This window comes from Prorops nasuta, unplaced genomic scaffold (genome assembly GCF_024137725.1).
Source record: "Prorops nasuta isolate Cenicafe-Biocafe unplaced genomic scaffold, Cenicafe_Pnas_1.2 PNAS00097, whole genome shotgun sequence".
NCBI lineage: Eukaryota > Metazoa > Arthropoda > Insecta > Hymenoptera > Bethylidae > Prorops > Prorops nasuta.
Window position 1 is genome coordinate 42,271 of NW_027116894.1, and position 15,217 is coordinate 57,487.

General features: G+C 32.9%; 1 protein-coding gene across 1 annotated transcript in view; it reads left to right on the plus strand.

Moving 5' to 3' along the window:
* LOC136784915 (laminin subunit alpha-1-like) overlaps positions 1 to 15,217 on the plus strand; it is a 45,235-nt gene that overhangs the window by 26,039 nt on the left and 3,979 nt on the right. Inside the window, 29 exon segments of the mRNA XM_066745869.1 lie at positions 7,919 to 7,962; positions 7,964 to 8,026; positions 8,213 to 8,396; positions 8,479 to 8,538; positions 8,541 to 8,833; positions 8,909 to 9,043; positions 9,045 to 9,107; positions 9,188 to 9,358; positions 9,519 to 9,682; positions 9,774 to 9,908; positions 10,172 to 10,220; positions 10,222 to 10,278; positions 10,280 to 10,300; positions 10,302 to 10,430; positions 10,661 to 10,832; positions 10,935 to 11,156; positions 11,245 to 11,450; positions 11,452 to 11,523; positions 11,599 to 11,689; positions 11,768 to 11,912; positions 12,022 to 12,334; positions 12,414 to 12,574; positions 13,011 to 13,149; positions 13,288 to 13,528; positions 13,610 to 13,783; positions 13,852 to 14,018; positions 14,103 to 14,261; positions 14,648 to 14,796; positions 14,865 to 15,152. Of these exon segments, the coding sequence (XP_066601966.1) occupies positions 7,919 to 7,962; positions 7,964 to 8,026; positions 8,213 to 8,396; positions 8,479 to 8,538; positions 8,541 to 8,833; positions 8,909 to 9,043; positions 9,045 to 9,107; positions 9,188 to 9,358; positions 9,519 to 9,682; positions 9,774 to 9,908; positions 10,172 to 10,220; positions 10,222 to 10,278; positions 10,280 to 10,300; positions 10,302 to 10,430; positions 10,661 to 10,832; positions 10,935 to 11,156; positions 11,245 to 11,450; positions 11,452 to 11,523; positions 11,599 to 11,689; positions 11,768 to 11,912; positions 12,022 to 12,334; positions 12,414 to 12,574; positions 13,011 to 13,149; positions 13,288 to 13,528; positions 13,610 to 13,783; positions 13,852 to 14,018; positions 14,103 to 14,261; positions 14,648 to 14,796; positions 14,865 to 15,152 (4,267 nt within the window).

Here is a 15,217-nt window from a genome sequence, read left to right on the forward strand (position 1 = left end):
ACCTGAAATTGCAAAAGTTTCAGAGGCAGCATGAAAGATTAATCGAAGGTTCGTGGTTTTGCGTTTGGCACAAATAAATAATCGACTGGCAATAGCAGGCACTATGCACTCTCGGTTGGTATACATACTGGATCGCGAAGATCCATAGATCACGCTAATGCTGTCGCTACGGTGGCTCGTAGATCATGCCGATCCTCCCACATGGTGATAGTCTCTCTCGATAAGAAATCATTGCGTAAGTGGCCTGCGATTCCCACTATAACGGATACACTCCTCTTCCGTGAAAAAACTATCGATGAATCGAATCCTTCCCCTTATCATCAAATATTTATTACTTGAAGAGCTTTGATGGAAAATCGAATAAATTTATTTTTATGAAAACTAGACATCACAATAACGAGATTTATAGTTAATTATTCAAAATAAATCACACAAGTCAAACAGTTTTTAATAAAACCGAATAAATTAAATTTATGTATTTGTGTGCTTTTCTATATAAATTTCACCATTTATAATAATGTATTCTAATAAATTAAACAATATAACCACTGTACTGACATACACTTTCATAAAATTGGATTTTTTCGGTTTTTCTCCAAAGATCCTCAATTATCAAATTTTCATAAAAAACCAAATATCACTACAGCCAGATTTTTTAATTATAACGAACCAACATTTTTATTTTCTATTTTTAGTTTAATATCGGAAGGAAACGGTGTAACGAGTTTCGGGCTTGTTAATTAATTTCAATTAAATTATAATTGGACCAAGTTATTGTGGGAACGGCGAATTTGAGAGAAGAAACGGGTAGCGATATTGGGAAGAATTTTTTGATGCTCTTTCTGGCGAATAAATGTACGTTTCTGCGTTGAAGAGAGGAAGAAGCGGCTCGTTTAGGTTGGGCCTGTCGAATCGATTGCATTATCGCTCGACTCGCCAGCTTTTTGCGTCCCGACTTGCGTCAGATACTCGAAAATGAAGTTTGTGCGTCGATATGGCCATCTGGCAAAATCTGCCTATACTCAAAATAGAAGAACTCACTGTCCCAGCATCCCCGAAATTCAAGCAGACAGACAAAATGCCTGTAAATATAAAAGAATTAGACCAACAAATATTTCACTGCAGATCGGATTTGAAAAACGACATTAAACATGCTGCACTTTTATGCTAAATTATAAGTACACACACACAAAATGGCTCTTAATACCAATCTATACTGTCAATGCATTAGAGAGGAGGTCCGTGAAAATGCTAAAATTAATATAAATTAATATTATACTTAAAAAAACATCAAAATTTGATTACAAAATTAATCATTCTAGACAGCCTATTATTATGACAGTGAGAGAAATCTAATGATGAATAAATTAATGCCTCGTATGCTTTCTTCAAAAATTCTTGCAAATCCTACAACTACTGTCGTATATATATAATAACAGTTATAAATCAAGGAATCTAACGTTAATTCATTTTCGTAACAACATGATTTTTTGATGATGGAACTCCTGGGTGCTTTAACGATCGTTTAATTGCCTTGGTAAATTCACAAGATGGCTGAAAAGACGGAGAAAAGAAACTTTTCCTTGACTTACAGGGCAGCTAATGATTGCTAACAAGCGATAATGATGATTGATGTACGAAAGTGATGCTGCTCAATTTGCCATTTTCTTCTTGATTAACAACAAGAAAAAAGTAATATAATGCAGTAGCAATAAAACTGATTGAAATAGACTAATATTGTTGTTATAACAAAGTTGACAAAGTATTGTGAAAAACTTTAATTGGTTGCTAAATAACACGATATTTAACAGAGAAGTTACAGTATAATAATAAAACTAATCAGGCTAGAGTGTAATATTGTTAATCACGTCATCGTCGAACGAATATTGCGTAAAATCAAATTAGGTACTGAATAATACGATATTCGACAAAAAAGTTAGAATAAAAAGTTGTTCAATCCACACTACAATACACTGTTATAGATTGTTTAAAATTACGACGACTATTGTTGACAATTCACTTATTGAGTCAATAAACTGTCGTATACATTTTATACATTGAACTATCAAAATATAATTTCATAGTTATACTGCTTTGAAAATATTTCTCCGCTTCGTCGAAATATAACTATATCTAGGATATTGATGAATGATCAAGAAACCCCGTTAAATAGTTATATTAGCGTGAAATTATCAGTAGGTATGATGATAGTCGTTGTAATATTGATGATATTTTCGTTGCACAGTTGCTGTGCCAAGGTTGATGGAAAATTGTGACAAGCGCAAAATTGGTTGCTATATAAAATTATACTCTCTCGTAATTAGAATTTCTTTAGATATTTTTTTATCTCTGAAAATGAGATTAATGGAGGCATTGCGGAATTTCACGCGTTTATCTGCGATTAAACGAGAGGATTCCACACGATACGATATTATGTCCCCTACGTATCTCCGAGTTGGACAAATTGTGCATCAACCTAATGCACTCGGCATTCAAGCGTAAATATAGCCGGTGGTTTTTGCGCTTATCGCCAGCCGTCATTTAATAACTCTGTTGATATAGCGAGCTGTTTAAAGGAGAATTTTTGCAAATTTGTCAAAGCTGTGGAATGCAATTGGAACAACTTGAAAAGAAATGTTTTTAGAAAATCAATTTGTAGGGGTAAACGTGCTCAAATATATATACAAATATTTCTGATCCGAGAGAGGTTTGAGAAATTAGAGGCAAAGCTGAAGTGGTCGCACATAAAAGGTTTTGCAATCGAAGGAAAGGATTCGAGTGGGCGTTCAGTCCAGGGGGCTCAATTGCGAGAAGCTCGATTCGATAATAAGTTTACAACTTCCGAGCTTATCGATGATAATTTCATGCCAATTTCTGTTTACTCCCTTTTTCAGCATCCACCCACCGATCCAACACTTTTTATACGGTTCAAACTTGATTCTTGCAGCTTTGCTTCGCTCGCTCGACTTCCAACGTAACACACTACTCACCTTTCTCCACTTAAAATAGACTCGCATTAACGTTCATTAGCAAATGTATAAATTCACACTCATTAGCTACGAAAAGCTTTTTTTTTACTTATTGAAGCACCTCGTTCCAATACCTTTTTCTAAAAATCAGTGGCGGACTGTGTAATTACTATTTTACCCCTTATTATTATAGACACAGTGTCAATAATGTTCCTAGCCTAATTTAATACGTTGGAACGTTATAAGAAAGTTTTAGACACCAGGTGTGCTAGATGGGTAAATATCATTGATAAATGTTATTATCAATAAGCCGGTGTAAGTAGCTCACATATTCTCTGAACGGATTTCCCGTCAAGCCATAACTGGTTCCTCGACACAATTTTCCATTCATGCCCCTACTAATTTTTCACGCCAAACGCAGTTTATATTCGTCGTAGCTAAATTGATAAAATCTATGCGATCGTTTATGTTTCTTGATTTAAATTCCGGTTTAGGCAAATAAAAAAATCGTAGAGCAAAATTTATATTGCGACTAACTACTTGTAATTGGTCACGCTATGTGTATACATAGGTCTAGACATAATAACGTTTTTATATCTCAACTACTTCTTTCTGTTTCTGTGTTTACCTTAAATCGAGCTTTACCAAATTTTAATAAACCACTGAATTCTATTCAAAATTTTTAATTTGCACATGCCATCGTTCACGTGTCTCGATTTAAATTTCAGAAAAATCATAGCCAAGTTTATTCACCATTAAATGACTAAAATTGAACACAAGCTGTCAAATGTATAGAGGCTTCAATTAGCATATACTGTTTTAATTCCTTATAATTTAAGTTTTTCCCAAAAAGGTTCCGTCATCAAATTTTACAAAATCACATAATTTTATTCAAAATTTCTATGGAAAGAGTATTTGTACAAACTATCAGATTTCGTTCTACCACGATCTCTATTAATTAATCATTTTAATTCCGAGCTTTATCTTCGAAGATAAAAAACTTATTGATTAACAATTAAAGGATATTATCTGTAACAGTAGAAGAATGCGTTATGTGGCAACAAATAGTTTATATTATTTATATTTTTACTTTTACAAAAACTGCATGTTTTATAACAAGCTAACAGTTGCTCAGAAATTATTTAGTATTTTTATTTCTTAAAACGAACTACAATTTAGCTTAATCCCCAGGGGTGCCTCTATATGATACGGCCCGTCCTGGTGAAACCACCTTAAATGGCTAGTACTCGTTTATCATGTCCTGATGTACATATATTATTTCTTTTGTCAGCATTCTCCGTTACATTCCAATTTAACAACAGTTCGTACAACAACTTCTTTCATAGGTCTGAGCATTCAAGAGATTTCGTTTCACGCAGTGTCAAGTCATTCATCTTCTTAGATGATCGATCTCCTTTTAACACACTTCAAACCTTGAATTCCATCCATCCTTAAATTTTCACTTACGCAACGCACACCTTTCCATCTATCACTTGTTAGTCTTCTCACGATCCAGTATAAAAATATGAACTCTCTTAAAAATGTTCACGAGTCGTTAGATGGTCATATTTTTGGCTGCCATGCGAAGAAAGATTATTTTTACACCGCCGTGTCTAATCTAAATGTGTAACTGGAATAATTACACGAAGAGAAACATAAGCTAAGATATTAATTTAAAAAATGTATAAATTTATCATTGTGTCACTAGATGAATATCTGATGCCAGATAGTAAATGTTGATTCAATTAATCATGATTTACCTAAATTAGAAACATTTATGATTAAACGAAAAAAGTAATTATCATTTCATGAACATAAAAATACTAAAGCCATACCCACACCATGCAGCAAAACACGGTTTTATAACAGACTGGTTTTATAGCTTTGTTCTATTATTTTTTACATAATTTGACAGAATTTAGTTGATGCAATAATCTGTTTGACAAAATAAACATAGATTTTCATTTTAATGAAAATGCCCAATGTATAAATGATGTAACATTTGTCAGAAGCAGCTAGCTTTCGTAATTTGATCTAAGCAGTGATCAAAGCCTAAACGGAAATTTAGTGTAGGAATGTTTTTTGTAATTCTACATTTGTTACTGTTTTAACAACATGTTTTTAAGTTTAGACAAATCAAGAGCTGTTTTCTAATAAAGTTTTAAAATATTACTTGGTCTTTATTAACACCTAATGAAAAATGTTGTATAACAATATATTAAAATATTTTTCATTCTATTTTATATAAACAAATTATATATCTTTGCTATGTTTTGTTATATAGTCTGGACATGGATTAAGAAAGTTATTTTCTAAATAATGAATCATTCTTTTCGTGTGATTGTTCATTTAAGCAAAATTCCAATTTAGTTATTTGACAACGTATTGGCAAACAAATTGGTTATTTCATGCAGTAGAACAGTAATTATATGTAAAGTAGAGCAACTTGTTACATTTCTACCATCCCTCAGACCCTTATAGAGTGTACACAGTGAGTAAAGCCCAAGGAAGCGTGTAATTTGGCTGCTTATAAATGAAAACTGGCTGCCTGCGATCAATTTCTCCCTCGATATCGGTTATAGTTGCGTTTTGAAGGTAGTATTACGCACTAAGTGATACCTGACCACTTGTCGATTTATCGCTCGATAAATTGCTCTCCATTACCCTCGATCTCCTCCATAAACCTTTCAGCCCCCACCATGCTTCGTCAAACTGAAATTCCTATTTAAATCAACTATAACATCACTCAAGCCTTTTCAACAATTTATACACATTTATTTCTAAAAATCTAGACTGGTCACTGGTCGCTTCGTTTTTTATATTAAACTTATTTATTCATTCAATCTTGTTTCTTTTGGAAAGAAATCTTCACTGTAATCGTGGAAGATAATAGAAATGTGATAATCCTTTATATATATATATATATATATATGTGTGTGTGTGTGTGTGTGAAAGGCTATAGTAATGGAATGTTTGTAAATTCTTCATTGGAACAGATCGGTATGTAAATGCTACATTATGTTCAATTCATAAATTTATTAGGTAGAGTATTGTTATAATAAGTAGAAATCCAAAGGTTTATTCGTATATAGTTGCAGTTGTCCTTTTACTTAAAAGCACATTATTTAGGGAATTATGGTTGAGTAAAAGCAAATAAATATCATGGAAGAGCACTATAGACGGTATCGATTAGAATACTATATCTGATTTTTCTGAAAGATTCTGCGTCAGCTCGCTTAATAAGTTAGCAGCACAATGAAGATAGAGGTAACTATATATGAATAGTTATAGGAGGTCTTAATCATTATGGAAGAAAAGCTTAGTTGCTTGTTGGGGGGAATATAGTGAGCAAGCGACACATGATAAATTTAGCCAACTGTTATGAACAGGCAAATATTATAGTCTTTTTGCAACGTCTATGTCCAAGTAAAACATAAATAATGATCTTACGCCTTTAATCCCTTAATACATTCATACCCCCCTTATAAACTACTCTTAAAAAAAGTTCTTTTATTTACATTTTCTAAAACTCCGCCAATTTTAAGAAATTTTATTTCAACTGAAATGGACAAATATGAAAAGCACAAGTACTATTGCAAATTTTTATACTTGACGTTTTTTTCATGGAATTATCCAATAAGGCGTTGGTCAGTCGTGATTGGGGAAAAGCTTTCATTTCGATTTGAAACGATTTCTTTTGCTACAGTGTATAGCACTCTGAGCGTGTCAAATCGCATTATCATTGATCGGAGCGAATCGATGAAGAAGAGTTTGAGAACCGGTCCTGCCTCACTTCATCCCCCGATCTCAATTCTTGTGCAACAAAAGGAAGAGTCATCGAGCCATCTGTCATACCGTTCTACACCTTGACAGCTATTGACACAATCGTTCAATTTAATCCGTATAATATTAGCCACTTTCCTAGCAACTATTCTCTCTATTTATTATTATAGCTATATGATAGCTCAACAAATCATATCAAAAATAATATATATTAAATTATAAACAATCACTGAAATCGAATTCTGATTTATACCGTGATCAATAAATTATAAGACAGGCAGAAATCTCTTGTGTGTCTGATTATATATATATTAAGCCTGTACTTATAAGAATATTAGTAAAATGTCATAAATGAAAGGATAATTCACAATTATTTGCCGCTGCAATAATTTAGCAACAATTAAATGAAAACGATAAACTAAATAAACCTTAATTAATTAATTTAAACTAAACGATTTTTATTAGTTTTGTATTATATTAAATAAATTACAAGTCATTTGTGTACATTCCGTAGTTAATGTTCAGTATGATAATTTGTTCATATAAATGTAATATCGCGATACCTGCAAGTTTTATCGTGTATATAAATCATATTCGACAAAAGCGATTAAATCGTCGATGAAGTTTAACGATTAATCATATATTTAAAGAAAAGTTGATTTAATCCAATAACTGATTGTTAAGAACGATAAATAAATTAGCAATTAGGAGTAAATAATGGTATTATGGCAATATTATGGCAAAATTGGAGTCTTGAGACGGCAGAGGCTGAAGAAGGAAATTGGAGGAGGTTTATACGCGCGCTTGTAATTATAATATTTGTGAGACTCGTCACTCGTTCAATTTATTAGTTTAACGAGCGACAGCAGCAAAGCTGCGTGATCATTTGCATAATTTAATACGGCAGGCTCGGTCAGGGAAACCTATTTATCGACAAGTCTCTTAACCAAATCCGATTAGGATTACCTTGCTTAGGATTATCTTTGGCTTTAATAAGCCAACCATGTTTGTTAAGTTGATACTTCAGTACTTTATTTGCATAACTGTAAGCTTATGATTTTTCTGCTTCGTCCCTGATGGACCAATTTAGAAAGTTCATAATTTTACATTTTTAGATTGCAAAATAACAATAATATTCTTATCTTTTATTATTGTTTCTTTTTCAGGCTGTAAATGCAACGTGGTTGGCTCCATTAACTCTGCATGTGAACATTGTAACTGGCCAGTGCCAATGTAAGCCACAGGTCATTGGCAGACAATGCAATCAGTGTGAGGTAATTATATCAATCTTGAATAATTCCTTCTCTTTTATCTTTTTTTTCTATATTTCATCTTCTTTAAAGTTACGATAAAAACAATTTTAAAATAATTCTTTGTTGTTTTTTTTTAATAATTTCCTTAAACTCTACTCCTATTTATTATTATTATTGAAATTATATTCTATTTTATTCTGATTTTAGGCTGGTTATTGGGGAGTTGAAAGTGGTGCAGGTTGTGCACCTTGTGGTTGTGATCCCATGGGTTCGGTTAATAACACGTGTGATAGCAATACAGGACAATGTTACTGCAAGTCTGGAATTGGTGGACCACATTGTGACACTTGCTTAACAGGATATTATGGATTTTCGCCAAATGGATGCCATCGTGAGACATTAATTTATTTTGTTTTTAATATAAGAAAACTTTCTCATTGCATTGTTATTATTTTTCATAAAAAATTGTCCAGTTTGCGAGCCATGCATTCGTCCAGGACACGTTTGTGATCCTGATACAGGAAGATGTATCTGTCGAGTTTGGCCTTCGGCGAGAACTGCGACAGGTGTAGACCAGGTTCCTGGAATTTAGTTCCTGGAGTTGGATGTAAACCATGTGGCTGCACGTTTGGATCAACCAAGTCTCAGTGTGATTTTGATGGTCAGTGTCCTTGTAGATTAGGCTATGCAGGACTCAGGTGTGAAAAATGTGCAAAAGGATATTACGGTTATCCAAAATGTCGACCTTGCAACTGCAATTTTAGTGGGACTCAACCATGCGTTGATGGAGCTTGCGACTGTGACGAAACTGGACAGTGTCCTTGCAAGGTTCACAGATTTATTTTGGAATCAATCAAAACTTACTTGTATTGATTCTAATTTTTTGTATGTATTTTTTTAAAGGAATACACGATTGGGAGACAGTGCAACAAATGTAAAGAGGGTACTTTTGGATTGTCTTACGATAATCCGAAAGGTTGCACCGAATGTTTCTGCTTTGGCAGGTCTACTTCCTGCCAGGAGTCAGGATTAAGTTGGGGGCCAAAGAAGACTAAGACGCCCTCGGGTTCTCTATCTCAATGATACAGTTGATGACGTCACAGTAAGGATTTAACCGATTCATCAAATTTATATTTCTTCAACTACCCCTTTCTGTTTTATAATATCGTTAATTTTTGACAGATTTCTTTACATGGCTCGGTTATCATTATGCCATCCCTAAATAAAGGATTAAACGTTTCGAATGGACTTTCGATCATTCCTGGTACGGATGGAGACGTTATTTTACCTTTGAATCTTTATTATAATTACCCATTATACTGGAGCTTGCCTGATTCATTTTTGGGAGACAAGGTACAAACGATTAATTTTCACTTTACAAGTAAAAATTATAATTGATTTCTTCATAAATTCGTTAATTAAACGGTTATAATGACATCGGCGGTTGAAGCGGTTGTTACAAAAACTATATTTTATAAAACGACTTTAAAGAATAAGTAACTTATTACTACAGGTGGTTTCTTATGGAGGATTTTTAAGATTTAAAACTTCAACTGAAGGTGGAATACCTATAATGTCAAACTTAATATATCCAGCTGTACAATTGCAAGGAAACAATAAAATAATTCTGGAGTACTACCCTCTTTTGCCAATTGTTGATAATTATTACGAAGTCAGGTATAATTTTGATTTAAGCTCGCTGATATTTTCTAATTCCATTTCAATTTGTTTAATTTACGATATAACACGTAATATATATTTTTTTCAGATTACATGAATCATTATGGCAATTGCATGGCAGGCCAGACTATAGAGTTAGTAGGGAAGTATTTATGGTTGCTTTACAAAACGTGCAGTATATACTTCTAAAAGCGTCTGATTCTGCTGAATTTGCCAGAACAAGGTAAGTTTCTTACACAATTAAAAAAATTGTTAACTTAAACATTTTAATGTTTACTTAAATAAAATGTTACTTATTTTTAATTTATAAAACATAAAACGAGTAAATATTTATCTATTCCAAGCTAAATTAATTAAAGAACCAAATGTATATGTAAGAAAATTAACTGGTTTATTTTAATTGTGACATTATTATACTGCTAATAGACTAACTATAGTAGCAAATTTTTATTGTTAATTTAATTAATTTATTTGGTCAAATTTCAGTTTAATCGAGGCATCCCTAGATGCTGCTGTCTTGACTCCTACTCATTCACCGCCATTTGGCGACTGGAGTCGAAATTTGTCAGTGTCCTGCCGAATACAACAGTACCCTCTTGCCAGGACCCAAGTATAGGGTTACTTCAGATGGTACAGCAATACAACTGCAACTTCTACAATCGTGATTGATCTTGTTGGCAAAGCTAAACGCTGTCAATGCAATGGAAGATCTGAAATTTGTGATAGAGAAACTGGATATTGTTTGGTAAATTGTCTATTTTCTTTTGCTGTCCATTTCTCTTTATACATAGCACTTGTTCCATAAACCTTTCTAAAACGTTACTGAACTCAATTTCAGACATTGGCATTTTTTTGAAGCGTTTTTCAAGCGTTTTTGACACTATGTGTACCATGTGTTGGTTTTGTCCATCTTTTTACCTCCTCCTTTGTATTAATCATATAATAAAATATTTGATATTTTTATTAAATGATTAGAACTGCAGAGACAATACAGCTGGAGCCAAATGTGACGTTTGCGCGGACAGCTTTTATGGTCATCCAGATTTTGGTGGTTGCAAATCTTGCCCATGTCCCCAGGCTGACAAAAGATTTTCCAACACTTGTATCGTACGCGAGGATAATGAAGCCATTTGTCATTGCAAACCTGGTTGGTTTTTAAATTCATGAATATATTTAAGTTTTTTTTTATAAAAAATACTAATTAGGGAAAATTGAACAATATTTATGCTAATGTCACTGTACACGATAGGATACAGTGGTAAAAGATGTGAAAGCTGTGCCTACGGATATTTTGGCAACCCTGGTATACCTGGAGGAAAATGTGTACCATGCAATTGCAATTTGGCAGGAAGTACGAATGATGAGTGCAATGCAGAAACTGGTCAATGTAATTGCAGATCAGACTCAACTGGCAGAGATTGCTCAGAATGCACGGCTTATCGTCATGTTTTTATTGACAACGTTTGTTCATGTAATTAATTTTTTTTACTACTGCAAATTAATCTTATTTTATGTTTGAATATAAATTTAAGAAGAAAAATTTAATTTCTGTGTTTTAGCATGTAATGATAATTGTACTGGATTGCTATTGAACGACATAAAGGAGCTTTCTGAAAAATTGGCACGAGAGACAACTCATATAGCAAGTGGATACATTCCACCTCCATGGGAGGATTTAGCAATCATAGAAGAAAACACCACAATATATTTCGAAGAACTAAAAATCCTGAAAAAAATAAAAGAAAGGTTATCACAGTTGCCTTGGGGACGATTATAAAAGATATGCGGAAACTGCCGAAAAATTATTAACAAATGTAATTAACTTACCTTTATTTTTAGTTGCTTAAATAACAAAACTTTGCTTTATTTTATATAAAATTTATGTTCACAGTTCAATCAAGTGTTTCATCGAGCGAATAGTCCTCAAATCTAAAAGTGGTGATTTAAAGAATAATATTATAAGTGTTAGTATAGAGCTGGAAAATAACAAGAATAGTATTAAAGGTATTGTATATACTAAATAATAAATTATACTCTGTAAAACTTACATTTGTTGTTGGTAATACAATTTCTTACTTTCAGAAATTATCTCTGCGTTGACGCATTATGCCAATGAAAATAAGAGGATTGAAGTTAAGAAAGCACTAAAAGAAGCTAGAACTATTTTAAATAATTTAAAATCCGTTCATTTATCAAAGAAAACACTTGAAATTGAAATGTTTCTAGAGTAAGTATATTGATTATTATTATCATTATTATTAATCTGTTTAGAAAGTTATTGCCAGAATAATTAAATGTGTACTAAAATAAAATTCTGATTTACTATTACAAAACAGAGACGTAGGCGAACACATGGACCGGTTGCAATCTCTGTTCCAAGCAATTGAGCCACTTACGAATGCACAGGAAGAAGCGGAAGATTACAATGTGAAAATAAACGATCTACGAACTCTCATTGAGGATACAATGGAAGATCTGTTCACCTACGACGGTTTTTACAATGAAATTAACAAAACCAACGCTGAGCTTCAACACAAACGTGGTGACATTAATATTTGCATTAATCAGATAAACGAATCTATAAACGATGGTAATACGAAGAACGAAGAAGCCAAGGGCTTCGTTATTGATATGGAAAATAATGTCCAGGTACGAAAATGAATATGAGGAGAAAGCATCCTTTAATTTAATAATTCTGGAAAAAAATTAATTGGTTTAACAATTGCAGGATTTTCCAGAATTGAAAAATCAATTGGAGTATTCAAGTCAAGAGTTAACTATGAAAGAGGAACTTTTGTATTGGCTGAATTTAAATTATAGTGAGCATTACGTGAAACCAGCAATCCTTCATGCAAAAAATTTGTCAGCATACGTGGACCAATATGTTGGGTAAGGAATCACTTAATTACATATTTGAAATTTATTGGAACAACGATGGTCCGATTTTTTATTTAGATACGGCAGTATATTTTGAACAAGTTAATTCTAAAATTTGCGTTCTTCTGTAAGAAACGTTTCAAAGTAATATCTACAATAGTTTAATATTTTAGCAAAGTCTAATGATTTTAGCGCATGTTTGTCACTGTTTTTATTGAAACATAAAATATCACATAGGTTTAGTTGTTCGTTAATTTAACCAAAGGATGGCGCAATCAGATTTGATTAGTCGAGGTAAAGTGGCATTCGACAGATGCAGTGTTTTTCTTATTAATTTCTTTACGTCAATTTTGATTTAAATAGAAGCGAGATAGTTTTATTGTCGTTGTTTTTTGTAATTGATGTTGAATGACCTGATAAAGTGCGACTTGGTGTTTCTGCCGAGCAGTCTATTTTCCAAGACGCGAGTTATAGCTGCAAACCCACTGAAGGCCAGCCAAGCTTACAAAAACATCGTTGATTCATTGGTATCTGCAAAAACCTCAGCTATTACTGCAAATCGAATTGCTGGTGAAGTTTATTTCAAGGTAAGATCGATTCGTAGTTAAATTGATTACACTCAATTTTAATAGTTTATTTCTCAAGTTAATACATTTTTAACAGTTCTATATTTGCATAAAGATCCACAGTCTAGTGATCAAGGTCATTATCATTTGCTCTCATAGGTTTTTCCTCATGGACCTTACGCAAAGTCTCTTCAAGACATCACAGAGGAAACAAGATCAAGGTCACGCAAGCAATGGGAAATGGCGGTAAAGCACGAAGAGCCAGTAAATCAAGCCAATGCAGAATTGGAGCTTCAAAAAAAGGCTATTGTCACCTTGAAGAATTCTTTGAACAGCACCGGTATCAAGGACAACGAAATAAACGTAAAATTACGCGAGCTTCAAAGTGGGACTAAAACATGTATTAAAATTAACTCAATGTTTCAAATTTAATCATGAAGTTTCCTTTTCTCTAAGTATCACTTTGTATATTTTTTCATAGTACACGAAGGCTTGCAAAGAGTTTCTATCGAAAATGACAAGATTTACGATTCAGTAGAAAATTCGAGAAAAATCATTCACTCCTACAAAGAAGGTATCGCTGGTCAATTGAAGCCACAACTCAACGAATTGAAGCGTGAAAGCGATTCAAAAATTAGTTTGGCAAGTGAGAAACGTAAGTATTCAAAGCAATAGTTTGCAGACTGATCAAATAACGATTAATTATTCGGTAATCATTTTTAGTTACCGAAGCACTGAGCAATATTAAAAGAGCCGATGCGAAACTTATCAGCTTATCAAATGCAGCTATAAAACGACAAGACGAATTTGATAAATGGAATAATACATTAGCAGCTAAATTACAGAATTTGAAGAATAAAATTGCTGAAGCTAGAAACTCTGCTGATGGGGTAAAATTTTTATATTATAAAATTCACGAATTACACACATATTCTAAAAAATATATTTAATGTATTTGTCGTTTATTGATTTAGGTAAGAATATCCTTAAAGTCTGATCAAGGAAAAAAATGCATCAGGTCCTACAGACCAGGGGGATTACAGCCAACGACGACCAATTCAATTATATTGACTTTTGCCATTCCCCACGAAAGAAGAGATGGTGTACTATTTTATTTACCCAGCAGCATTAACGTGAGCCTCGTAAAGTCAATAAATAACCCTCAGCTACAGTGCTGTATTTGAATTACAATTTTACAATATGTGGGTTGGACTAACCCAGTATTTTCAATAGTATATGTATTTTTACATAAGACATCAATTTTGAAATGAATTCTTTTTAATTTATTCACCTAATAGTAAGAAAAAAAATAAATGTGTGACAAAATTTTAATTACTCAAGTGCCTGAGGTATATATTTTAAAAATAATCAAATTAAATAATTCAAAAATTTATAAATGCTATATAATACATATTGGATCACTTTAATCGAGTGCTGTAGCTGAAACTTAACGATTATGACAACTGTAATAATTTTATGATGCAGAATATACATGAAAGTTAAACTGAATAAATTTCAGGATGATTTTCTCGCTTTGGAAATGATCGATAGGAAAATAAGATTCGTATGGAATATTGGTGGTGGAACAGGAGTTCTCACTCATCCAGAAATTATCGAGAGTGGGAGCTTCGATGAGGATAGTAGTTGGTACCGAGTTGAAGCTGAAAGGTAATTATTCTATTTAATTCTAGAAAGTTTTACCACAATGTTTTATTCACGAAAATATTACATTGCAGAATAAGACACGTAGGAAAACTGAACGTTCGAAAGCAAGCATCAAGATCTGGAAGATATCTTCCTGTGATGAATTCGACTAATTCCGAGTACAGTCGTTTTGATGTTGGAACTACCGATCGCATTTGGATTGGAGGGATTTTAGAGTCTCAGCGAAGACCGTCAGAACTTCTGGCTATGAATGGTTTACCTGGATGCGTTCACCAAGTTATACTGGATGGAAAACAAATTGGTCTGTGGAATTTTGTTTCTTCAGCACCGGATTCCGCTTGTATGGCTTGCACGGAAGGGTGAGATCTTTAAAAATAAAGTGCTCCTTTTCCTGTTCGATAATCTTAATAAAATATCACATAGC